At 40.5% G+C, this 19,019-nt stretch overlaps 1 protein-coding gene across 5 annotated transcripts in view; it reads left to right on the forward strand.

Moving 5' to 3' along the window:
- Positions 1-19,019, forward strand: part of SORCS1 (sortilin related VPS10 domain containing receptor 1) — a 600,060-nt gene that overhangs the window by 488,377 nt on the left and 92,664 nt on the right. For all 5 annotated transcript variants that reach the window (XM_023206217.2, XM_023206215.3, XM_023206213.3 and 2 more), the window contains exons 11-17: positions 5,826-5,928; positions 6,193-6,269; positions 8,101-8,192; positions 10,335-10,442; positions 12,521-12,638; positions 14,151-14,281; positions 17,683-17,796. In XM_023206217.2, coding sequence (XP_023061985.1) covers positions 5,826-5,928; positions 6,193-6,269; positions 8,101-8,192; positions 10,335-10,442; positions 12,521-12,638; positions 14,151-14,281; positions 17,683-17,796 — 743 coding nt within the window. The remainder of the gene's footprint in view (positions 1-5,825; positions 5,929-6,192; positions 6,270-8,100; positions 8,193-10,334; positions 10,443-12,520; positions 12,639-14,150; positions 14,282-17,682; positions 17,797-19,019) is intronic.

The following is a 19,019-nucleotide window of genomic DNA, read 5'->3' on the forward strand; positions in this document are numbered from 1 at the left end:
AGTCTTCCAGCCTTCCTTCTTTGTTAACCCTGTTGTTTAATGTAGTTTTAACCTGAGCTTCAGAAAGCAGGCTGCAGGTGAGAAAGGGAAAATGACAAAGGAAAGCAGGGAGGAGAGACCAAAATCACTTTACAAAAATCTGCCAAAGGCACTAAATAGAAAAGGAAATTTTTGAGCTACAGGAGACGAAGACTGTTAAAAACCTTCTTTAGGCTTGGGAGCTGGTGGCAAAGATGAGATAAAAAGTGATTTTAGATTGTGAGTACTTGGAAAGTGACAGTGTCACTGAAAGCACAGCCTAGTGATTAGAAAAGAGATTTTTCCAGCAGGACTGTTACAGATGTGGAATAAGTTCAGAATTACAGCCCGAATGCAATGTTCCTGGCAAAAATCTATGCTATAGAAATAAGACATCTAGGGTAATTTGGGCTATATTTTTAGGACTTTTAGACTGATTGCCTGGAGGGCCCAGCTGGGATTTCTTTCCTATGAAGACAGAATTGTACAATTAGATAGAATATTACAGGTCATGGTCCACCTGTCTCCAAAGCCTCAGGATTGGGCTCCCAAGAGGCAAGATGTGAGCTAAACTGAGCCTGTGACAAATCCTTGGGCCCTTAGGGAAAGCACAGTGTTTCATGGAAAGAGGCGCTGACTTTGTGGATTCGTCTGGCAGTTTTCTTTTCTTTTCTTTTCTTTTTTTTTGAGATGGAGTCTCACTCTGTTGCCCGGGTGGAGTGCAGTGGCACGATCTTGGCTCACTGCAACCTCTGCCTCCCAGGTTCAAGTGATTCTCCTGCCTCCGCCTCCCGAGCAGCTGGGATTACAGGCATGTGCCACTACGCTCAGCTAATTTTTGTATTTTCAGTAGAGAGAGAGTTTCACCATGTTGGTTGGCCAGGATGTGTTTGGACGAATGGAGGCAAGATGGTACACTTCCGGGTTCTTCATCCCCCCCCCAACTCTTCCCGACCGCGCGCGAAAATGCAGCCGGCGACCCAGGGAGGGTGCAGACCAACTGGGCATGCGCCAGGTGACGTCAATCTGAAGAGACCAAGATTTACCTGGTCGCACCTGCGGAACGCCCCTGACACGCCCATGCCCCACCTATTGTCCTCCCACTCCTAGAAAAGCCGCTCTCCGCCATTGAGCCACGCCATTGAGCCACGCGGCCTTCTTGCAGCCCCACTCCTGTCGGGATGTCGGGACTGTGGGAAGTCCGTCCGAGAGCCCCACGGGGGGACTCTGCCGGCCTCCTTCCCCGGAGGCCGACAGACTTCTCCCGCACACCTTAGGTTACTAAAATAAACCAGCAGTTTTGCTGTTACACTTGCCTACCCGCTGGTTCTTTTGCGCCCACTCGGCTGGTCTTAGAAAAACAAGACAGGATGGTCTCAATCTCTTGACCTTGTGATCCACCTGCCTTGGCCTCCCAAAGTACTGGGATTACAGGCGTGAGCCACCGCGCCCGGCCTATCTGGCAGTTTTCTATTGGAACTGATCTGGCAGCTGCCCCAGGAGAATCCGTTTTTCACCTTTCTTCCATTGTCTGTGACTCCATATATTTTGCTGATTTGGACTGGAGCTGAATTCCCCATACCCAGCCAGTTGATCCAGGGGCCTCCCTCCTCTTTGCCATTGACTCTTTATTGAAGATGTAATAAATTCAAATTTCAAGTCAGAGAAAGAAATTATACAAATGAGTATGTATTTCGGGAGGGAGAGTGTTAGGGATACTATTTGGGAGCTTGTTCTTTACAAAAGCTCTGATGTGTCTTTTCAGTACAGTATTGAGATTAGATACCATGGAGATAAAGGTACCATGAAGAAAGGATCTAAAGGCAGTTGATACAGAGCCTGAGGAGAAAGAATTGGGATTTGAAGCTGGTTGACCCTTGAGTAGTATAACAGCTTTTAAAGTTGACTTATTACATGGTGGAGAAATGTCTTCCATTATGTGGTAATTCCCCAGTGGGATCCACAATGCTAGAAATAATTAATGGATCACCTGGAGAACATTATGCTAAGTGAAATAAGCCAGGCACAGAAAGACCAAGTCTGTTTCTCTCTTCTACTTGGAACCTAAAACAATCAAACTTACAGAAGCGGGGACAGAATGGTAGTCACTGGAGGCTAGAAGTCGGAGGAAATAGGGAGATATTGGTCAAAGGGTACAATGTTTAAGTTAGACAGAAGGAATAAATGATAAATACTTGAAACATAAAGTAATAATGGATCAGTTAAATTCAGCAGACATTTATTGAACACTTGCAGTAGCCAAAGTACTTTGTTGGTTAAAATAAAAGAATCAGGCAAAGAAAGGTAACTAGAGGTCCACTTATGGTTTCACGGGTTTGCAGACTCCCTGAAATTAAGTGCAAGACACTGTGTACTTGTCTGTGTGCACTTTTTCTTGGTCTTTAGTTTGCATCAGATGCCCAAAGTTTGTACCTGACCCAGAAAAGATTACAGACTAACAATCTAGTTGCTCCTAGAATTGGTATGCCATGGATAATTGATGTGCCATGGCCTGTGACTATGTGTAAGGATGCAAAGGGCAGCTTCCAATAATGTGTGCTGGTCATTCTATCCTCTGTAGGTCAGCTGCTGGCATTGGTGGTTTGGGTGGTTTGGCATTGGTGGTTTGGGTGTACATTTCTATATTTTCTGAACGTGGAAAGGTCAGGAAAATAGAGAACTGCCTTTGGAACAGGCTGTGCTTTGACTCTATTGACTTGGAGATAACCCTGGAAAGAAAAAAGCAACTATTGTGACTATTAGCATGTGTAGGTACTCAGCACATATTTGCTAATGAGAGAAAAGAAGGCAAGAAGAGAAAGGAAGAGAGGGGCCTATGATGTGCCCCCAGCCTGGGCAAAATGTGCATAAGAACTGGAGAGCTTTGTCCTGTGTCTTCCAGGAACTTGGAGGGGTTTGATAAGCATTATAATAAAATATACTAACATAAACTATATTAATTGTTTATGACTTGACTTGGACAAATGTCCAAAACTGGTCAGTGCAACAGCTTAAGCTGAAAAAAGTGAAGATGAATCACTTCACACTGTTTTTTCCTTAAACATTTGTGTAGACTATAACTGCCTTGAAGAAAATGAAAGAAAAAAAGCCACAGAATATTCTCCTTGTACCAGCTGGGGGCAATCCAGTACTACAAATGTGAGAGTGGAGAAAAAAGTGCACCAACAGATAATTTCTAATGTTGCTGTTACTGCGTGAACTGGTGTCTTTTTTTCTCAGATTAATAGATCTCAGCCCTCTGAAAGCGATAGCAACAGAGGCATGCTGAGGTAGCCAATGGAAAATGACATCTTCTCTTTGTTTTTGGTTTTCGTTTTTGTTGTTGTTGTTTTGTTTTGGTTTGGTTTGGTTTGGTTTTGTATTAGAGATGGAGTCTCACTCTGTCACCCAAGCTCGAGTGCAGTGGTGTGATCTCGGCTAACTGCAACCTCCGCCTCCTGGGTTCAAGTGATTCTCCTGCCTCAGCCTCCCGAGTAGCTGGTACTATAGGTGCCTGCCACCATGCCTGGCTAATTTTTGTATTTTTAGTAGAGACGGGGTTTCACCGTGTGTTGGCCAGGTTGGTCTTGAACTCCTGACCTCAAGTGATCCACCCACCTCTGCCTCCCGAAGTGCTGGGATTACAGGCCTGAGCCACCATGCACGGCCTGACATTTTCCCTTTGTAATGGCAACTGCCCCTTACCAAATAATCCTTAAGTCAGGTGGAAAATGACTTTCAAAATCTTCCAGCCGTGGCAAGCAACTGGCTTAAGATTACAAGTTGGGTGCTCTCCTGGCTAGGAGAGCCAGGTGCACCTGTTGCAAAAAGTCCTTGGTGATGCAAAATGTCCTCTGTTAAGCTCATATGTCTAGGGATAATCCCCAAGCAGTAGTCTACTTCTTGGAATGCCATACGGATGCTCACAACATTATTCAGATTATGTGGTTTATATTCCTGCTCACATACTTCTGGCATTGCTCTGAGTAAAATGGTAAAGTGATATCTTTCATGTCCTAACAAAAAAGCATTACTTGATATTGCAAGCTTCTATTTATTATCTTGTTTAGATTCTATGCTAGGTTTCACAAAAGATGCAAAGCACGACTTAATGAGTTATCTTTATTTATAGAGTATATTCTTAGAGGGATATAATTGTATATACCTGAAATAGATAATACAAGATTGTACATAGTGAAATAAATTGTTGTAGATTAGAGGAGGGGAGACCCTGATAGGCTGCAGTTATCAGGAAGACTTTCATGGAAAACTGGTTTTGCACTCCTGGTTTATCCTGTCTTACATCATCTGAGTGTTGTACTATGCTGCTCTGGAACATCCACCGCATTTAATTATATCTGTTCTAGTCTTCCTCATGGACAAATAAAAGCCAAGCGTCTAAGCCTAATATTTCTTCTAATAGGAGCTGTCTTTTTTACTCTTGTAGAAGATTATAAAATGAAAACTCCTTTTTTTGAAAGATTTACATGAAATTTTTTATGCAAAACCAATCATTTCCTACTATTGTACCTTGAGAATTTTACTTTGTTGGCAGTAAAGAAAATTGTGATCTGCTATTTTATTTCACCAGCGTTCTGGCTGCTTTTATTCCTGAGTTTCATTTTCACTTTGTCATTTACTCCATCCTATATAAATTTAATCATTGCATCTGTAGGTGTCTGAATGTCTGCTGGCTGAAACTTACAGAGCAGAATAAAAGTAATAACAGAGATACATTGGTGATTCCAAAAACTCCAGTTGATAAGATTAGAAAGTAATCTTCCTGAGAGATGAAAAGAAATGTGAGTTCAAACACAAACTTATATTTTTTGACAACTCAGTACAAGAACTATTTTAAACAAAATTCGTATAAGATTTATTATCCATTTTTTCTTGAAAACTGTTGATATCTCAATCAGATAATTTGACTGAGGTTTCTGCACAGATAAACAAGTCCCTTACATTTTCATTTAAATTTTTACTACTAGTGCATTTTGTTTACGAGTATGACTTTTATATTGAATGATTCTGATTCTGATAATATCCTGGTAGAGATGCTGGGTCAGCTGTCTGGCGGGTGTTTGGATAGTTTCATATACTTTTTCTATACAACTGAGACCGAGGTCTCAAATGGAGGATGACTAAGAGATGCCAACCTACTTTTTCAAAATCCTCCCACCTGACTTGACCTTCTCTCCTGGCTTCGTATCCCATTTCTCCTCTTCAGTCTTTCCTGATGACATACTGTGCTACTCAGCTTTTCTGCTTCTTTTTCTTTGCTGTTGCTATTACTCAGGCCTGAAATATTCTTTAACCTCTTGAACATCTACCTACTGTTCATAACCTATCCATCTTTGCTTCAGGCACTGTTTTCTTTTTGGAGTCATTCATGATTCAAAGTTCAGCATAGTATCTCCACCTTCTACCATCTCATACTATTTTGTCTCTACATTTTTATGGCTGTTAAAATATTCTCTTTTATGGTAATTAATAGAAGGATCTCATGCCCTGTATATAAACTGTAAGCTCTGTACTGACAAAGACCAAATTAGATTATACCTAAAATGAAGGTGATCTTTCCTCTACTAACTTGAAGGCTGTTTTACACTTAGTGGACACTAGATATTTGGGGGATGAACGATGATGGGTAGGTATAGGTACAGTGGGTGGTTGGAGTGGTGCATGGATGTATGGTAAATGGGATGGTTGGTTAGATGGATGGATGGATGGATGGATGATCTAATTCTGAGCTTCGAATGACCATTTTGATTATGCGATTTTGTGGCACTTATTATTTCTCTTTTCAGCCCTATTGCTCACTACACCTTCACCTGAAGGTCTCTGAGAATCCCTACACATCAGGGATCATTGCCAGCAAAGACACAGCTCCAAGCATCATAGTGGCATCAGGTAAGAAGCTTGCCTGGTTTGCTGGCTGTGGTAAATAGTGTTTATTTTAAGAAGCTAGATATCCGTACTTGGAACTTAATGAGCAAGCTAAAAATATTTTTGAAAGGCACCTAAGCCATTGGCCCCGAAGCAAGTCTGCAGAAAACTCCTGCACAGACAGAATGCTTGCAGTCAAAATCTTTCTCAGGCAATGCACCTGCCAATATAGTCCATTGTTGCTTTTCCAGAAAGTTCTTTTCACTGATGTCATCATTCTCTTTCTAGGTAATATAGGTTCTGAATTGTCAGACACAGACATCAGCATGTTTGTCTCTTCAGATGCAGGAAACACCTGGAGACAGGTAAGAAAATACCCTGGGTCAAATCACTGAAGTTTAAGCAACATAAAAATTGCCCAGCTTGGTTCAAATCTGGGAACTTTTTCAGCAGTGCTACACATAAATCCTAACGACTGTGAATATGTTTGTTTTTCCTTTTTTAATAAAAGTCTTAAATCTTGGAATTTAGCAAATATTTATGGAATTAGATTTTTTATCATTTAATAAAGATGTTCCTTATTCAGAGCTTGTATGTAAGGACATTTTTAAGTCACAATGAAACCAAATAAAGTCTGACTAAATTTTTTCCCGTAGATGAAAACTAGAATTCCTAAGGGTTTATCATATAGGGAATATGCAGCCTTAAGGGTAGATTACATATCTAATGCTGAGTTGGCTCCATAAATTCCCCTTGCCTTGAAGTCAGAATAGGAAGGAATGCAGATATAGAAATGGCCATTACCCAGGTGGTGTTCTGAGATGTTTAAATCTCATGTGCAAAAGACAGAGTAATAACCATCAGGATGCATATGTTAGAGAAAGTAGAAACGGAATACTTTAAACCAGTGTGTTTAGCTTAAGTGCTTCATGCCTTTCTTCTGAATGAAAATTAGGTACCCATAGCTTATAAAACAGGCATTTAATGAGGTTTAGCAATCTTAACAAGATATGCACCTAATGCGTGGTTGTTATACTTCAATAAATATGTTTTAATAACCTACCAATGTTTAATTATCATACAATAACTAGCACTGTAAATTGAAATCTAATGCATAGGTAATCACACTTAGCAATGAGAGCACTCTGCTTTACATTTTAGATAGAAGTGTCCACATTATGTTCCAATTGCCATTTCTTAGCTTCAGACTCTTTATAGATCCTCAGTGGGATTCTGATATTTTGAGCGGAGAAGGAAGGGAAGAAATTTGCATAAGAAACTCCATAGCAATTGATCTTGGAGGTATGTAGAAACTTGGACTATCCTAAGTAAACTTCCTTTGGAGAACAGAGAGCTAGGATCCCATTTTCTTCTTTCCAACACCCCAAACAAGGCAAAGAAGTCTTACTTCTGTAGTCTTGGGGTGCATCTTGGGTATAAGAAATAAACAAATTGGAAGAAGAGTGTCTGTAATGTAACTCCAGGCAAGCCTATACTAATAATCTGAGAAAACAGTATGCATCTTATACAGAGAGGATCTAGAGATTGTTTCCATTGTGTCTCCATTTGACTTCAAATTTGTTTCTCTACATTTGGAGAAAGACCCAATGACACATGTACCCAAAGATGACAACAGAACTCACCATGATTTTGGTGAAACATCTATTAATTAAACAAGAACAGTTTTTGATAACAGTTGGAAACTTCAGAGTAATAAGATCTGGAAAGGGCACTGTAATGCAGCAAGTCCAAGTTCCGTCCATTACTGTATGCATGATCTCAGACAAGTTACCACATCTCTCTAAACCTTAGATTCCTTATTTATGAACATGAGACTGTTGGAGTCAATGATTTCTGAGGGTTCCCTTTGTCTAGAGATGTGTAATATATGACAGTTAACCAATATTCTGACATCATCATAACTGGGAATCAATAGAAATTATCATGAAAATGAAGGAATCTAAGCATGAACCCGTAAATATTCATCGTTCAAATTTATTTTATACACACCTAAAATTATTTTGTATAACTCCAGTGGTACAGTAGCCTATGTTGGGGAGAATTGTTCTATAACTTTATTTTCCCAAAGATTTAGGGAAACCTATTTATATCATGGGAAGGATTTTTGTTCTCATATGAAGACTTATTCTCTGAAGCCTGGGTATGTGTGTCCATGTATGTGTTTTCCTCATCCAGATCTTTGAAGAAGAGCACAGTGTTTTGTATCTGGATCAAGGTGGAGTCCTGGTTGCTATGAAACACACATCTCTCCCAATTCGACATCTTTGGTAAGGGCACCTGCTGCCTGTGTGATCTGCACCTGATGGTCCTGCACTGCTAAGATCAGTCTAGGAGTCAGGCTATCGAACTGTGTCTGTTTTTGCAGTAAATCTGTTACCAAAATGTCGAGGTTTGGTTCAGGTCCTCTTACTCTCCACACAAAAGGCCCATCCACTGAGACAACAAATGTTGCCAGGAAAGAAAGCTTTAATTGGGTGCTGCAGCCAAGGATACGGGCCATCAGTCCCAAGTCCATCTCTCTGATGACTAAAATTAGGGGTTTATATAGAGGGAAGAAACGTAACCAGGTGTGGGAAAACAGGAATTAGGGAGGGATAAAGAAGAGGAGGTGAGGAAGAGGAAGTGGTCCACAGGAAGCAAGTTGTCAATTAGACAGTCATGATGGGTAAGTTGTCTGGCTTCTCATTATCAGATGCCTATATCTGGTAAGTTTCAGGTCCTTGATACTACCTGGGAGGCCTGATGGTTTGGTTTCCTGAGAAAAGAACTCAGATAAGACAAATGTAACTTTCTCAAGTTTTAAGACAGGGAGGATCAATTTCTGTGTTTATTCAAAGAAACCATAAACATCGGTTCTATAGGACAGTTGGGCCAGTTTCAGAATGTAAAGGTCTACTAGAGCAGTGGTGGTAGGAAAGAGAAAGAGACAGAGACAGAGAGACAGAGACAGAGAGAGAGATTGCATTATACGTTGCAAATGTTATGATACTTTCACCCTCACTCCCTCACCAGTATATTGTTCTCTCAGCAAGATTACAGGTAGAACAATGTTCATCATCAGGTATAGTCTCTGAATAGCTTGACTTCTTGCAGTCACCTTTGCCAAATAATATCTCCTGGAGTTTAATATCCATGTCCATTTTTGCATTCCACACAGAGATGATCAACTCATCACAATTCTGCTCCAGTCTCATTTCTCCTGATCTTGCTTTCTTATTTTTCTTTTTTGAGGTGATATTGCCCAGTTCTGCCTGTGCATTTCCCACATATGGATGTATAAGGACTAACTTCCAGAGGAGTTATCGATAGGCTCTTTCATCTGTGTTTTTGAAAGTGGTTCTCTCCATATATGAGTTTGTCCAAAATCAAAAGCCCAGTTTTCCTTCTACTGTTAGTTATTTTGATGACAGAAGGGAAAGCTGCAAAAGAGAAAAGAAAAACAGGCTAAGCTTGAGCAAGGGCATTCATAAAGAAACACAGAGCAAAAGAAAGGGTCCTGGGTGACCATCTTACTCCATTTGGGCTGCTATAACAAAATACCGTAAACTGGGTGGCTTATAAACAACAGAAATTAATTTCTCGTAGTTCAGGAGGTTGAGATGTCCAGGATCAAAGTGCTGGCAGATTCAGTGTCTGATGAGGGCTCCACTTTTGGGTTTATAGATGGCACCATTTTGCTGTGTCCTCACATGGTGGAAGGGCAAGGCAGTTCTCTGAGGCCTCTTTTATAAGATGACTAATTCCTTTCATGGGTGGTCCGCCCTTATGATTTAATCACCTCCCAAGGTTTCCACCTTCTAATATCAATCATGTTGGTGATTAGGTGTTCAACATTTGAATTTTAGAGAGGACACAAGCATTTAGACCATTCCAGTGACCATCAGGACTGAAGAATTATCTTCTCTTGCTTTCAAGAGCCTATCCTGTACTCATTCATTCAGTGAGGTCAACCAGGATTTATAGTTGTAAGAAGGACACACTGAGGACTTGGTCACTTAGAGATGGGTTGGTTGAAATCTAAGTAAGTCTTACAAGGTCATCACTCCTCAGTATCACCTGTGAGACTTGTTAGACAGTAGAGAGGTTTTGGACAGGGTCAAGAGCTTGAGGTCTAAGAAATAAAAAAAATCCAAACTTTCAAAAATTTTATAAAAGACTTATAGTTAATTCCCATTTAATGTAGTTGTTCCTTTACTGATGTTTTAATACATCTGTGTCCCCATGGCTTGGCTAACTGTATTTCTATTTTCTGATATAATTAAGAACACTTGTTTATATGAAAGGCTCATTTTGACAATGTCTCAGCTACTTTTAAAATGTATTATCTCTGGGTTGAGAGTATCTTCCCTTTGAAATGACTATTTTTTTTCTTTCAGAGATCTGATGACTGATATTTTTTATATCATTAGGTTGAGTTTTGATGAAGGGAGATCTTGGAGTAAATACAGTTTCACATCTATTCCACTTTTTGTGGATGGCGTTCTGGGTGAGCCTGGAGAAGAGACTCTCATCATGACGTAAGTTGAAACTATGATGTGGTCCAGCCTTCATAGAAAAGAGTAATCTACAAAAATGTTTTATAGCTAAGCCTGTTTGATTTGCAGCTGTTAGGTTCAAGGTTGTTGCATCTTACTGCAAGAGCGTACAGAAAATAGGAAAGAAAAATGTGGGCAGCTATTTTCTTGGTTCTTTGGTAGTTTTCAGGAGACCCAGACTGAGGGGCTTAGAGAAATTAGAAGTGACAATTTCAATAGGAAATAAATCTGTACATTTAAAACTTTAACAATAAAGAACCTGCATATGTAGAAAATCTCATGCATATAGGAATGATTTCGCTTTAAGTCAGAACATAGAGGTTCATCAAAATGCCACAAAGCATTGTATTTGTCCCTGGCCCTTTACCTAGCCCAATTGTGAGGCATGTTAGGAAAACCATGAGAACAGTCTGTTCTTGTGAAATTGCATTTATACTCATTTTTGTCTGGAATGTGATGATCATTAATTTGTGAAAGATTAATGACCCTGCCTATGAGCTTTAATACATGGACTTTGAATTTCAAGTATGAAACTGTAAACTGTAATAATTCATTCCTTTGGAAAATTGGACATGGAAAATAGGGATGGTTGTAAAGTAGTTGATCTGGTCATCAATGAAAACTTTCAAGCCAAAGTCAATACTCAGTGAGCTTTCCAATTCTCTCCCCTACCACTATTCCTTTTTTTTTTTTTTTTTTTTTTTTTTTTTTGAGACAGAGTCTCACTCTGTTGCCCAGGCTGGAGTGCAGTGTCGTGATCTCAGCTCACTGCAAGCTCCGCCTCCTGGGTTCACACCATTCTCCTGCCTCAGTCTTCTGAGTAGCTAGGACTACAGGCACCCACCACCATGCCCAGCTAATTTGTTTTAATTTTTTTTTTAGAAGAGACAGGGTTTTACCATGTTAGCCAGGATGGTCTCGATCTCCTGACCTCGTGATCCACCCGCCTCAGCCTCCCAAAGTGCTGGGATTACAGGCATGGGCCACTGCGCCCGACCTACCACTACTACTTTTTAATGGCAGAAAACAACAATAAAAATCTAATATGACTAATAGCTACACTTTTCTCAATGAGAAGCATAGCTAAATTAGCAATGCATTCCATGATTTGTCTTTCTTCAATTTTTATATTTTCAAAACAGAGATTTTTAAAAACTGACCCAACAGGCCACTTCATGGCTTTTCTTCAAACCTATGATTGGTAATTCAAACATCTCAGTAAATACTTAAGTCTCTCTGAGTAAAAAGAGTAGAATGTGCAATGTAGGAAGCCATTATAAGTACTTGGCTCTGCTGATCACTTTCGCTAGGGTCTGGTGGGAAGGTAAAATAGCATGGAAAACATGAGAACTATGTGCATTAGCAAGATAACCTAGAAGTCTAATCTTGGACCACATAGAATACAGCATTTATGATTGCTTTTCTCAACCATATTTTCCCAACCAATCCTGTGGCACAATATGTACAAGTGGGCTCTTGAATTAAACACTCTGGGTCTGGTTCTACCTGTTATTATGACTTGATTTTGTTTTTTGCAATGTTAACAAAACTCATTGAACCTCATGTTATCTATCTGTGAAGTGGATCCAGTAATAGTACCCTCCTCGGCCAGGTGCAGTAGCTCACACCTGTAATCCCAGCACTTTGGGAGACCAAGGCGGGCGGATCACAAGGTCAGGAGATCAAGACCATCCTGGCCAACATGGTGGAACCCAATCTCTACTAAAAATACAAAAAATTAGCTGGGTGTGGTGGTGCATGCCTCTAATCCCAGCTACTCGGGAGGCTGAGGCAGGAGAATCGCTTGAACCAGGGAGTCGGAGGTTGTAGTGAGCCGAGACTGCACCACTGCACTGCAGCATGGTGACAGAACAAGACTCTGTCTCAAAAAAAAAAAAAAAAGAAAAAAGTACCCTCTTCATGAATGTGTTTTGAGGATTAAATGATGTGATTCATGTAATGTGCTTAGCTCAGGGTGAACACTCCACAAATGCTCTCTGTGGTTATTACTCATGGCATTATTATCATTGTGATTATTTTTATCACCATGAACTCTGTAGAGTGTTTGGACACTTCAGCCACCGCTCTGAATGGCAGCTGGTCAAAGTAGACTACAAGTCCATTTTTGATAGACGGTGTGCCGAAGAGGACTACAGACCCTGGCAGCTGCACAGCCAGGTAGGAGGAAAAGAACTGAGACTAAGGCCTGGGCAGGACGCATGAGTGGTGTTGAGGGAAAGCTAGTTGCTAAGGTATAGGAACCAGGATGATCTAGGCCAAAATGTCCATCTACTGTTTACTTACACATTTTGTGTTCCACAGCAGTGAACAAGCTCACCATTTATAGCTTGTTGTGAAGTCATTTCTGTTTTTATTGTGCTAGAATATAATGAGACAAAATTCAAATGTGCTTGGCTTAGACTTACAACTCAAAATGAATTACCAATTCAGCACTGAGATCCAAACATAATTCATCTAAGAATGTCATATGGTTGCATGGTGGGGGAGGGGATGGGGAAGAGATCTTCAATTTTATCTAGCAGTGCAAACAGAGACATAAAATAACAAAATTATGCTGGGTGAGTGTTGCCGGAGAAATCCTTCTTCCCCTTTGCCTTGATTCCTTGGAACTATATAGTACTTTTTGCCTCCTTGCCAGGTACTCCTGGCATGAGAATGCAGAATTATTAATAGGCAACTTTCATTTGTCCTGGCCTCTCACCTATTCAGCTTATATCAAAATGCTTGGATGGAAGTGTCTCTCCCTTGATTTCCCAAGGTACAAGTCGTTCCGCAGATCTCTCAAAGGATATGGTAGAAGTACCTGCTGCAAAGCCATCACCATATTCAGGCAGAAAAACGTCATATACCTCAAACCTAGACTAAGTAATATATTTAAATGTAGATGTGTAATGAAGCCAGTTAAAGTGAGTTTGCTCAAGAAAGACGATGTTCCGTAGATTAAGCAAAATTCTACTCTGATCTTTCAGAAACACAAAAGGAGGAGTGTGTCTGATAGTGGGCCCTGCGTTATCTGGAAACACCCACCCTTTTCAGAGGCTAAACAATAAAATCGCTCATTTACATTGCTGTTATTTTCTCCTTTGGGATGCACAAGGATCGTGATATTCAAAGCTTTTATTTATTTTGTGGGAAAACACTGAATTTAGCTCTCTCACTTGTCTGGTAGAGGAGCATTAAAATCTGTGCTGTAAAGTTGTATGGGCAGAGGCATAATAAATTGAGGCAAAATGGATCTTTATATTTCTTAGCAATGCTCCTCCTTCATGCTCTCATAAATGACCAACTGTGTAAATCTTTTATTATAGGGGAATTAAACTTAATTACTACAGATTTGTTGACAATGCACTAGGTACAGGCTGAGTCTTACTTATCTGTGTGTCCTTCATAGCACTGCACACAAAACACTTTGCCAAATAAAGGTATGATAAGTGCACACAAAATTAAGGATGTTATTTAATAATCCTCAGTGATTGTTAGGATTGCCTTTATAGTCAGGTTGTATAAGAGGGCTTTGGACCGCAAAAGGAAAATGTTGTTAGCACAAAGAGGGCTACCAAAGTTCACATTACACTAAGATGTGCAAATGCCTCCCTAAACGTCACTCATGTGGAACAGGGAAAGTCCAAACTATGTGCCCAAGTATCTGTGATCCTCCTCTGCTTACAGGGGGAAGCGTGTATCATGGGAGCAAAAAGGATATATAAGAAGCGAAAATCAGAGCGGAAGTGTATGCAAGGAAAATATGCAGGAGCTATGGAATCTGAACCCTGTGTCTGCACTGAGGCTGATTTTGATTGGTGAGCTTGTGCAATTATCTCCTGGAGCCATTCGGTGTATCAAATCCACATGGGCCTGAATGAAACCTTAGAATTGAAGTAATAGTAACATACATAGGGCTAAGTGGCAAGCTTCATATTCTTATAAAATTACCTCATAGTTTACTAGCTATGTACCTGTGTATGTGGGATAATCAAGAGTTTCTTTAGACTGAAAGAGGACTCAGAAGATGGCTGGTAATTATCTTCATATAATTGCTAGATTCCTAGGACAAAAGGAGAGCAGATTTGGCCGGGCGTGGTGGCTCATGCCTGTAATCCCAGCACTTCGGGAGGCTGAGGGAGGTAGATCACTTGAGGTCAGGAGTTGGAGACCAGCCTGGGTAAAATCCCATCCCTACTAGAAATACAAAATTTAGCTGGGCATGGTGGCAGGCACATGTAATCCCAACTACTCGGGAGGCTAAGGCAGGAGAATCGCTTGAACCTGGGAGGTAGAGGTTGCAGTGAGCCAAGATCGCACCGCTGCACTCCATCATGGGTGTCAGAGGGAGACTATCTCTTAAAAAAAAAAGGCAGATTCTTTCTGTGCTGCTTCAAACAGCAACAGTGGAAACAGTAAGTGTATTTTTTAGGGAGCAAACAAAACAAACATATTTGTGTTCTAGATGAAAGCTTTCTAGAATCTAGGATTGCCTGTAGTGGAATAATAGCCTTTTAAGGCAGTAAATTTTCTGTCCCTGCAAGTTTTCAAGTCGTAGCTAGCTGACTACAGCTTATGAGATTCATGGAAGACATTCCTGAACTCAGAGCAAGGATAGATTCAATGGCATTGCAAATCTGTAACTCGGTGAACCTAGCGATAAAGGAGACTTCTTGCTTTACCAGGATTAAGCTAATTTGAACTGGAGAAGTACTGAGACATTTAGAGGTTAAACTCTAAATGTGCCATACAGTGCCATAGAGTCCTTCTTGAGACATTTGCTCAGCAGAAAGCTAGCTTGTGGGCACAGTGAAGCCCTTGGCTTGTTGTCAGTGTTAATTGTTCAGGTAAGGCTTACACATTATTGAGGACAAGTAGGTGGTAACTCCCTTGGTATTTTCCATCTCATTTTCCATTGTTTTCTTCCCTCTTCTTTTTGCTTTTCCTTTATTTGTTTGTTTTCAATTTAGAGAACGCAATCACTAAATATATACATATGTGTTACCTAACTTGACCAGCATAAGAACTAAAGTCATTTTTTTACAATTTATTTCTAGCTGTATTGCAATCTCAGGTTACATACTGAATCATTAAAATATCAGTGATTGGACTGAGATACTGTGTACATATGCATCACACATCTTAGAAAAATTAAACCTTCTCTTGTGATAGACATCTGGAGATATTCTAGCACTAAGAAGGTCTGACAAGAGTGGCAGCCAGCAGTCAGACCAGTAACCCACAGCTGTATCCCTCATTGGTGAGGATGCCAAGCCAAGAGCCAATGAAATATCTCTTTGGGCTCAGCCAGAGGGCAACAGAGTTTCAGTTACACTGAAGCTCAAAATGAAATCTTCAGGGGCCTCCCCAGTTGTGACTTCTGTTTTAGTTAGGGCAATATGATTACAGTGACAAAAATATTTTATCTTTGTACTACCCTTCAGGACTCACACCCTGAAATTCATTCACAGGGAAAACTACCATGAGATTTTAAGTCATTCGTCGCATCCCTCTTTCTGAAGCAACTGCTTCTTCTTCTACCCTGTTCAAGGAAGATTTGCAAAGGAAGTTAGCATCTTACATTAGTGGTTTAGCTTTTGCCTTAAGAAACAGCCATTCTTTAGCAGGAGGCAAATTTATTCTCTGGTAGAAAACCAAAGAGAAAAAAAAAATGAGATGAGATGTCCCAGTGTCCTGATTTCTCCTCGAAACATTTGCTTCTCTGGGAATCTTTTCTACAGGCTTCAAAGGAAGCCAGTCTTTTGTTGTTGTTGTTGTTTTTCTTTTTCAATTGTAAGCCAGTCCAGACTGAAAGGAATACCAGATAAGCAATTAGATTTCTCCTCTCCCACATCCCTCATGCCCCTCAGTCTTGGCCCAATCCCTGCATTCGTTTGTGATTGGATCTGCTACTCATCCCACCAGCTGAAATGCATTCTGAGAAGTGGGAGATTAATCACGAAGGAGGGCATTGTAAGGTTTTCTGATCCAATGGGATTTCTGTAACTGCATGATTTCTGAAAATATTTGGGAAGGCTCATCACGACCTTGTTGGGTTTCTAACCAGTAGCTGGAGTTTCAGTGATTACACCTGGCTGTAGTGTAATGAAAGGTGATTGTCCCTGAGTGTTTCTCTTTGGTTTGGCTTTCTCCTGGACAGTTTCCCAAATGACCTTGCCTGTCCCTCTCTGGCATTCGTAAAGTAACTCCCCAAAGTGAACACTGGTTGTCCTATAGGCAGCAATTCTGAAGTCTTCCTACCCATGCTGCGTTGAACCAGCACCAAATCCTGTTGGTATGTGCAAAATTCTAAGTACTAGCTGCCTGGTGACAGGCCTCTGAGCTGAGCCTATTTCTCCCTTCCTGACCCTTGTGTGCCAGCGTCTCACCTCCATTACACAGATGGGCCAGTTCATACTAATGCTTGCCGATTGCTGCCTGCGATTTGTCTGTGCATGTGGAGGTGCAATTTGTTGTCATTCTCTGTGCCCAGGTTCATCTGCGAGAAGCCAAGAATATCAGGCAACTCAGAGGCCCCTGGAAGCATGAATGAGAGGAGGCTGAGAGGGAAGTCTTTGACTATTTCCACAGTAGAGAGAGGATTTAAAGCAGTTAGTCCCAACTGGCAGCGCTAACTGCCTAGTATGAAACATTTCCTTAGGGGAAATGCTCGAGACACTCCTGAAGGACATTTCCTTTTTGGCTGTAACTTTGAAGCATATGGAGTGTACACAGAGAGACCTGGCTCAGCTCTACTTGGTAGATCCAGATGTCTTGGAAGAGCATCCCAAAGACATCACCAGTAATGAGGGCTGTGCCACATGTGACCGTGTTAAACTCTGTGATGAATTTCTCACCAAGGGTTCAGTCCCACCACTGCCTGTTTTCTCATTACAGCTTTCTCTGGGCCCAGCCATCTGTATTGTGTATCCTTCTAATGAGAACACAATCTACTCGCTCAGCTTAAGAGTGTTTAAATGGAATGACCAGTTGTGTAGGATATTTTCCTGAATAATTGATAGATATGCTATGAAAAAAGTTGTATTTTTGAGAAGTCATTGATTCAGGGAATGCTTGTGTTTTTTTTCTTTTTCTTTTGTCTTGTTTTTGTTTGTTTTGACTAATTGATTAGTGTAGCACTTGGCTGTGGACTGACATGGAATTGTTTTCAGTAATTTTGCCACCTACTGAAAGGTTTTTCTCGGCTCTTTCCTAACAGTGACTATGGTTATGAGCGACACAGCAATGGCCAGTGCCTGCCGGCATTTTGGTTCAATCCATCCTCTCTGTCAAAGGATTGCAGCTTGGGACAGAGTTACCTCAATAGTACTGGGTAAGTATCTGGAGTAGTGACCTTGAGAGGCCAACCTTTGCTGCCTTTCAGCATGTGTTATACTGACAGAATTACTTCTGATCAAAGACCAAGCATATTTCCTTACAGCACGATGTAATTGCTTTTGTTCATTTTAACAGTGAAGCACAACTTTGCACTAATAGTGCAAGTTTCATGTGAGAATAAGATCCCAATTGCAAATTTAAAAAAGAGAAACGTTTATTGGATGAAGATCACAATGATGATATTAAAATAAAAATGTCTTCATTTTCTCGACACTTTGTTTTCAAGTTATTTAATCCTGTGAAGTTACCCTTTACCCTCATTATATCCATGATGAGGAAGGCCAAATACATATTTCATATTTGCGTTTCCTGTTTTATAGATGTGGAACCTGGAATCACAAACTCACTGACTTTTCAAATGTATAGTAGTGTTAATACGAATGTATTTTGCTTTCTCTTTATGTTCAGTCATGACACATTTAAACGTGCATTCTGACCTTTGTAAATCCGGAATCGCATTCTAAAATTTGGTGTTTAATATTCTGTGTCATGGGGTTTATGCAGTATTATTTAAGAAATACTATAAAAAGGAAAAACAATTCGTAAATTTGTCTCAAATGTAGTTGGTATCTATAAACTTTAAAATAGTGTGTGGAACCTATTTAAATTCTGATTCAAATAAATGATCTGTAAAAAGACACATTTGAGCCATCAAGGAAAATTGAACATACACTAATTCGGGTAATATAATAGTTAGGGCTTTCCAGAGAAACAAAACCAGTAGGCTGTATATTTATTTAGAAAGATATTTATTGGCCAGGCATGGTGGCTCACACCTGTAGTCCCAGCACTGCACTTTGGGAGGCTGAGGCAGGCAGATCACTTGAGGTCAGGAGTTTGAGACCAGCCTGGCCAAGATGGGGAAACCCCATCTCTACTAAAAAAAAAAAAAAAAAAAAAAAAAAAATTAGCCACCCATGGTGGTGTGCGCTTGTAGTCCCAGACCCTCCAGGAGGCTGAGGCGGGAGAATCACTTGCACCCAGGATGCAAAGGTTGCAGTGAGCCGGGATTGCACCGCTGCACTCCAGCCTGGGTGACCGAGTAAGACTCCGTTTCAAAAACAAAATGAGAGAGATTTATTGTAAGGAATTGGCTCATTCGATTATGGAGATAGGTGGGTCCCAAGATCTGCAGGGTAAGTCAGCAAGCTGGAGACC

The sequence above is a fragment of the Piliocolobus tephrosceles genome, chromosome 9, assembly GCF_002776525.5.
Source record: "Piliocolobus tephrosceles isolate RC106 chromosome 9, ASM277652v3, whole genome shotgun sequence".
Lineage (NCBI taxonomy): Eukaryota > Metazoa > Chordata > Mammalia > Primates > Cercopithecidae > Piliocolobus > Piliocolobus tephrosceles.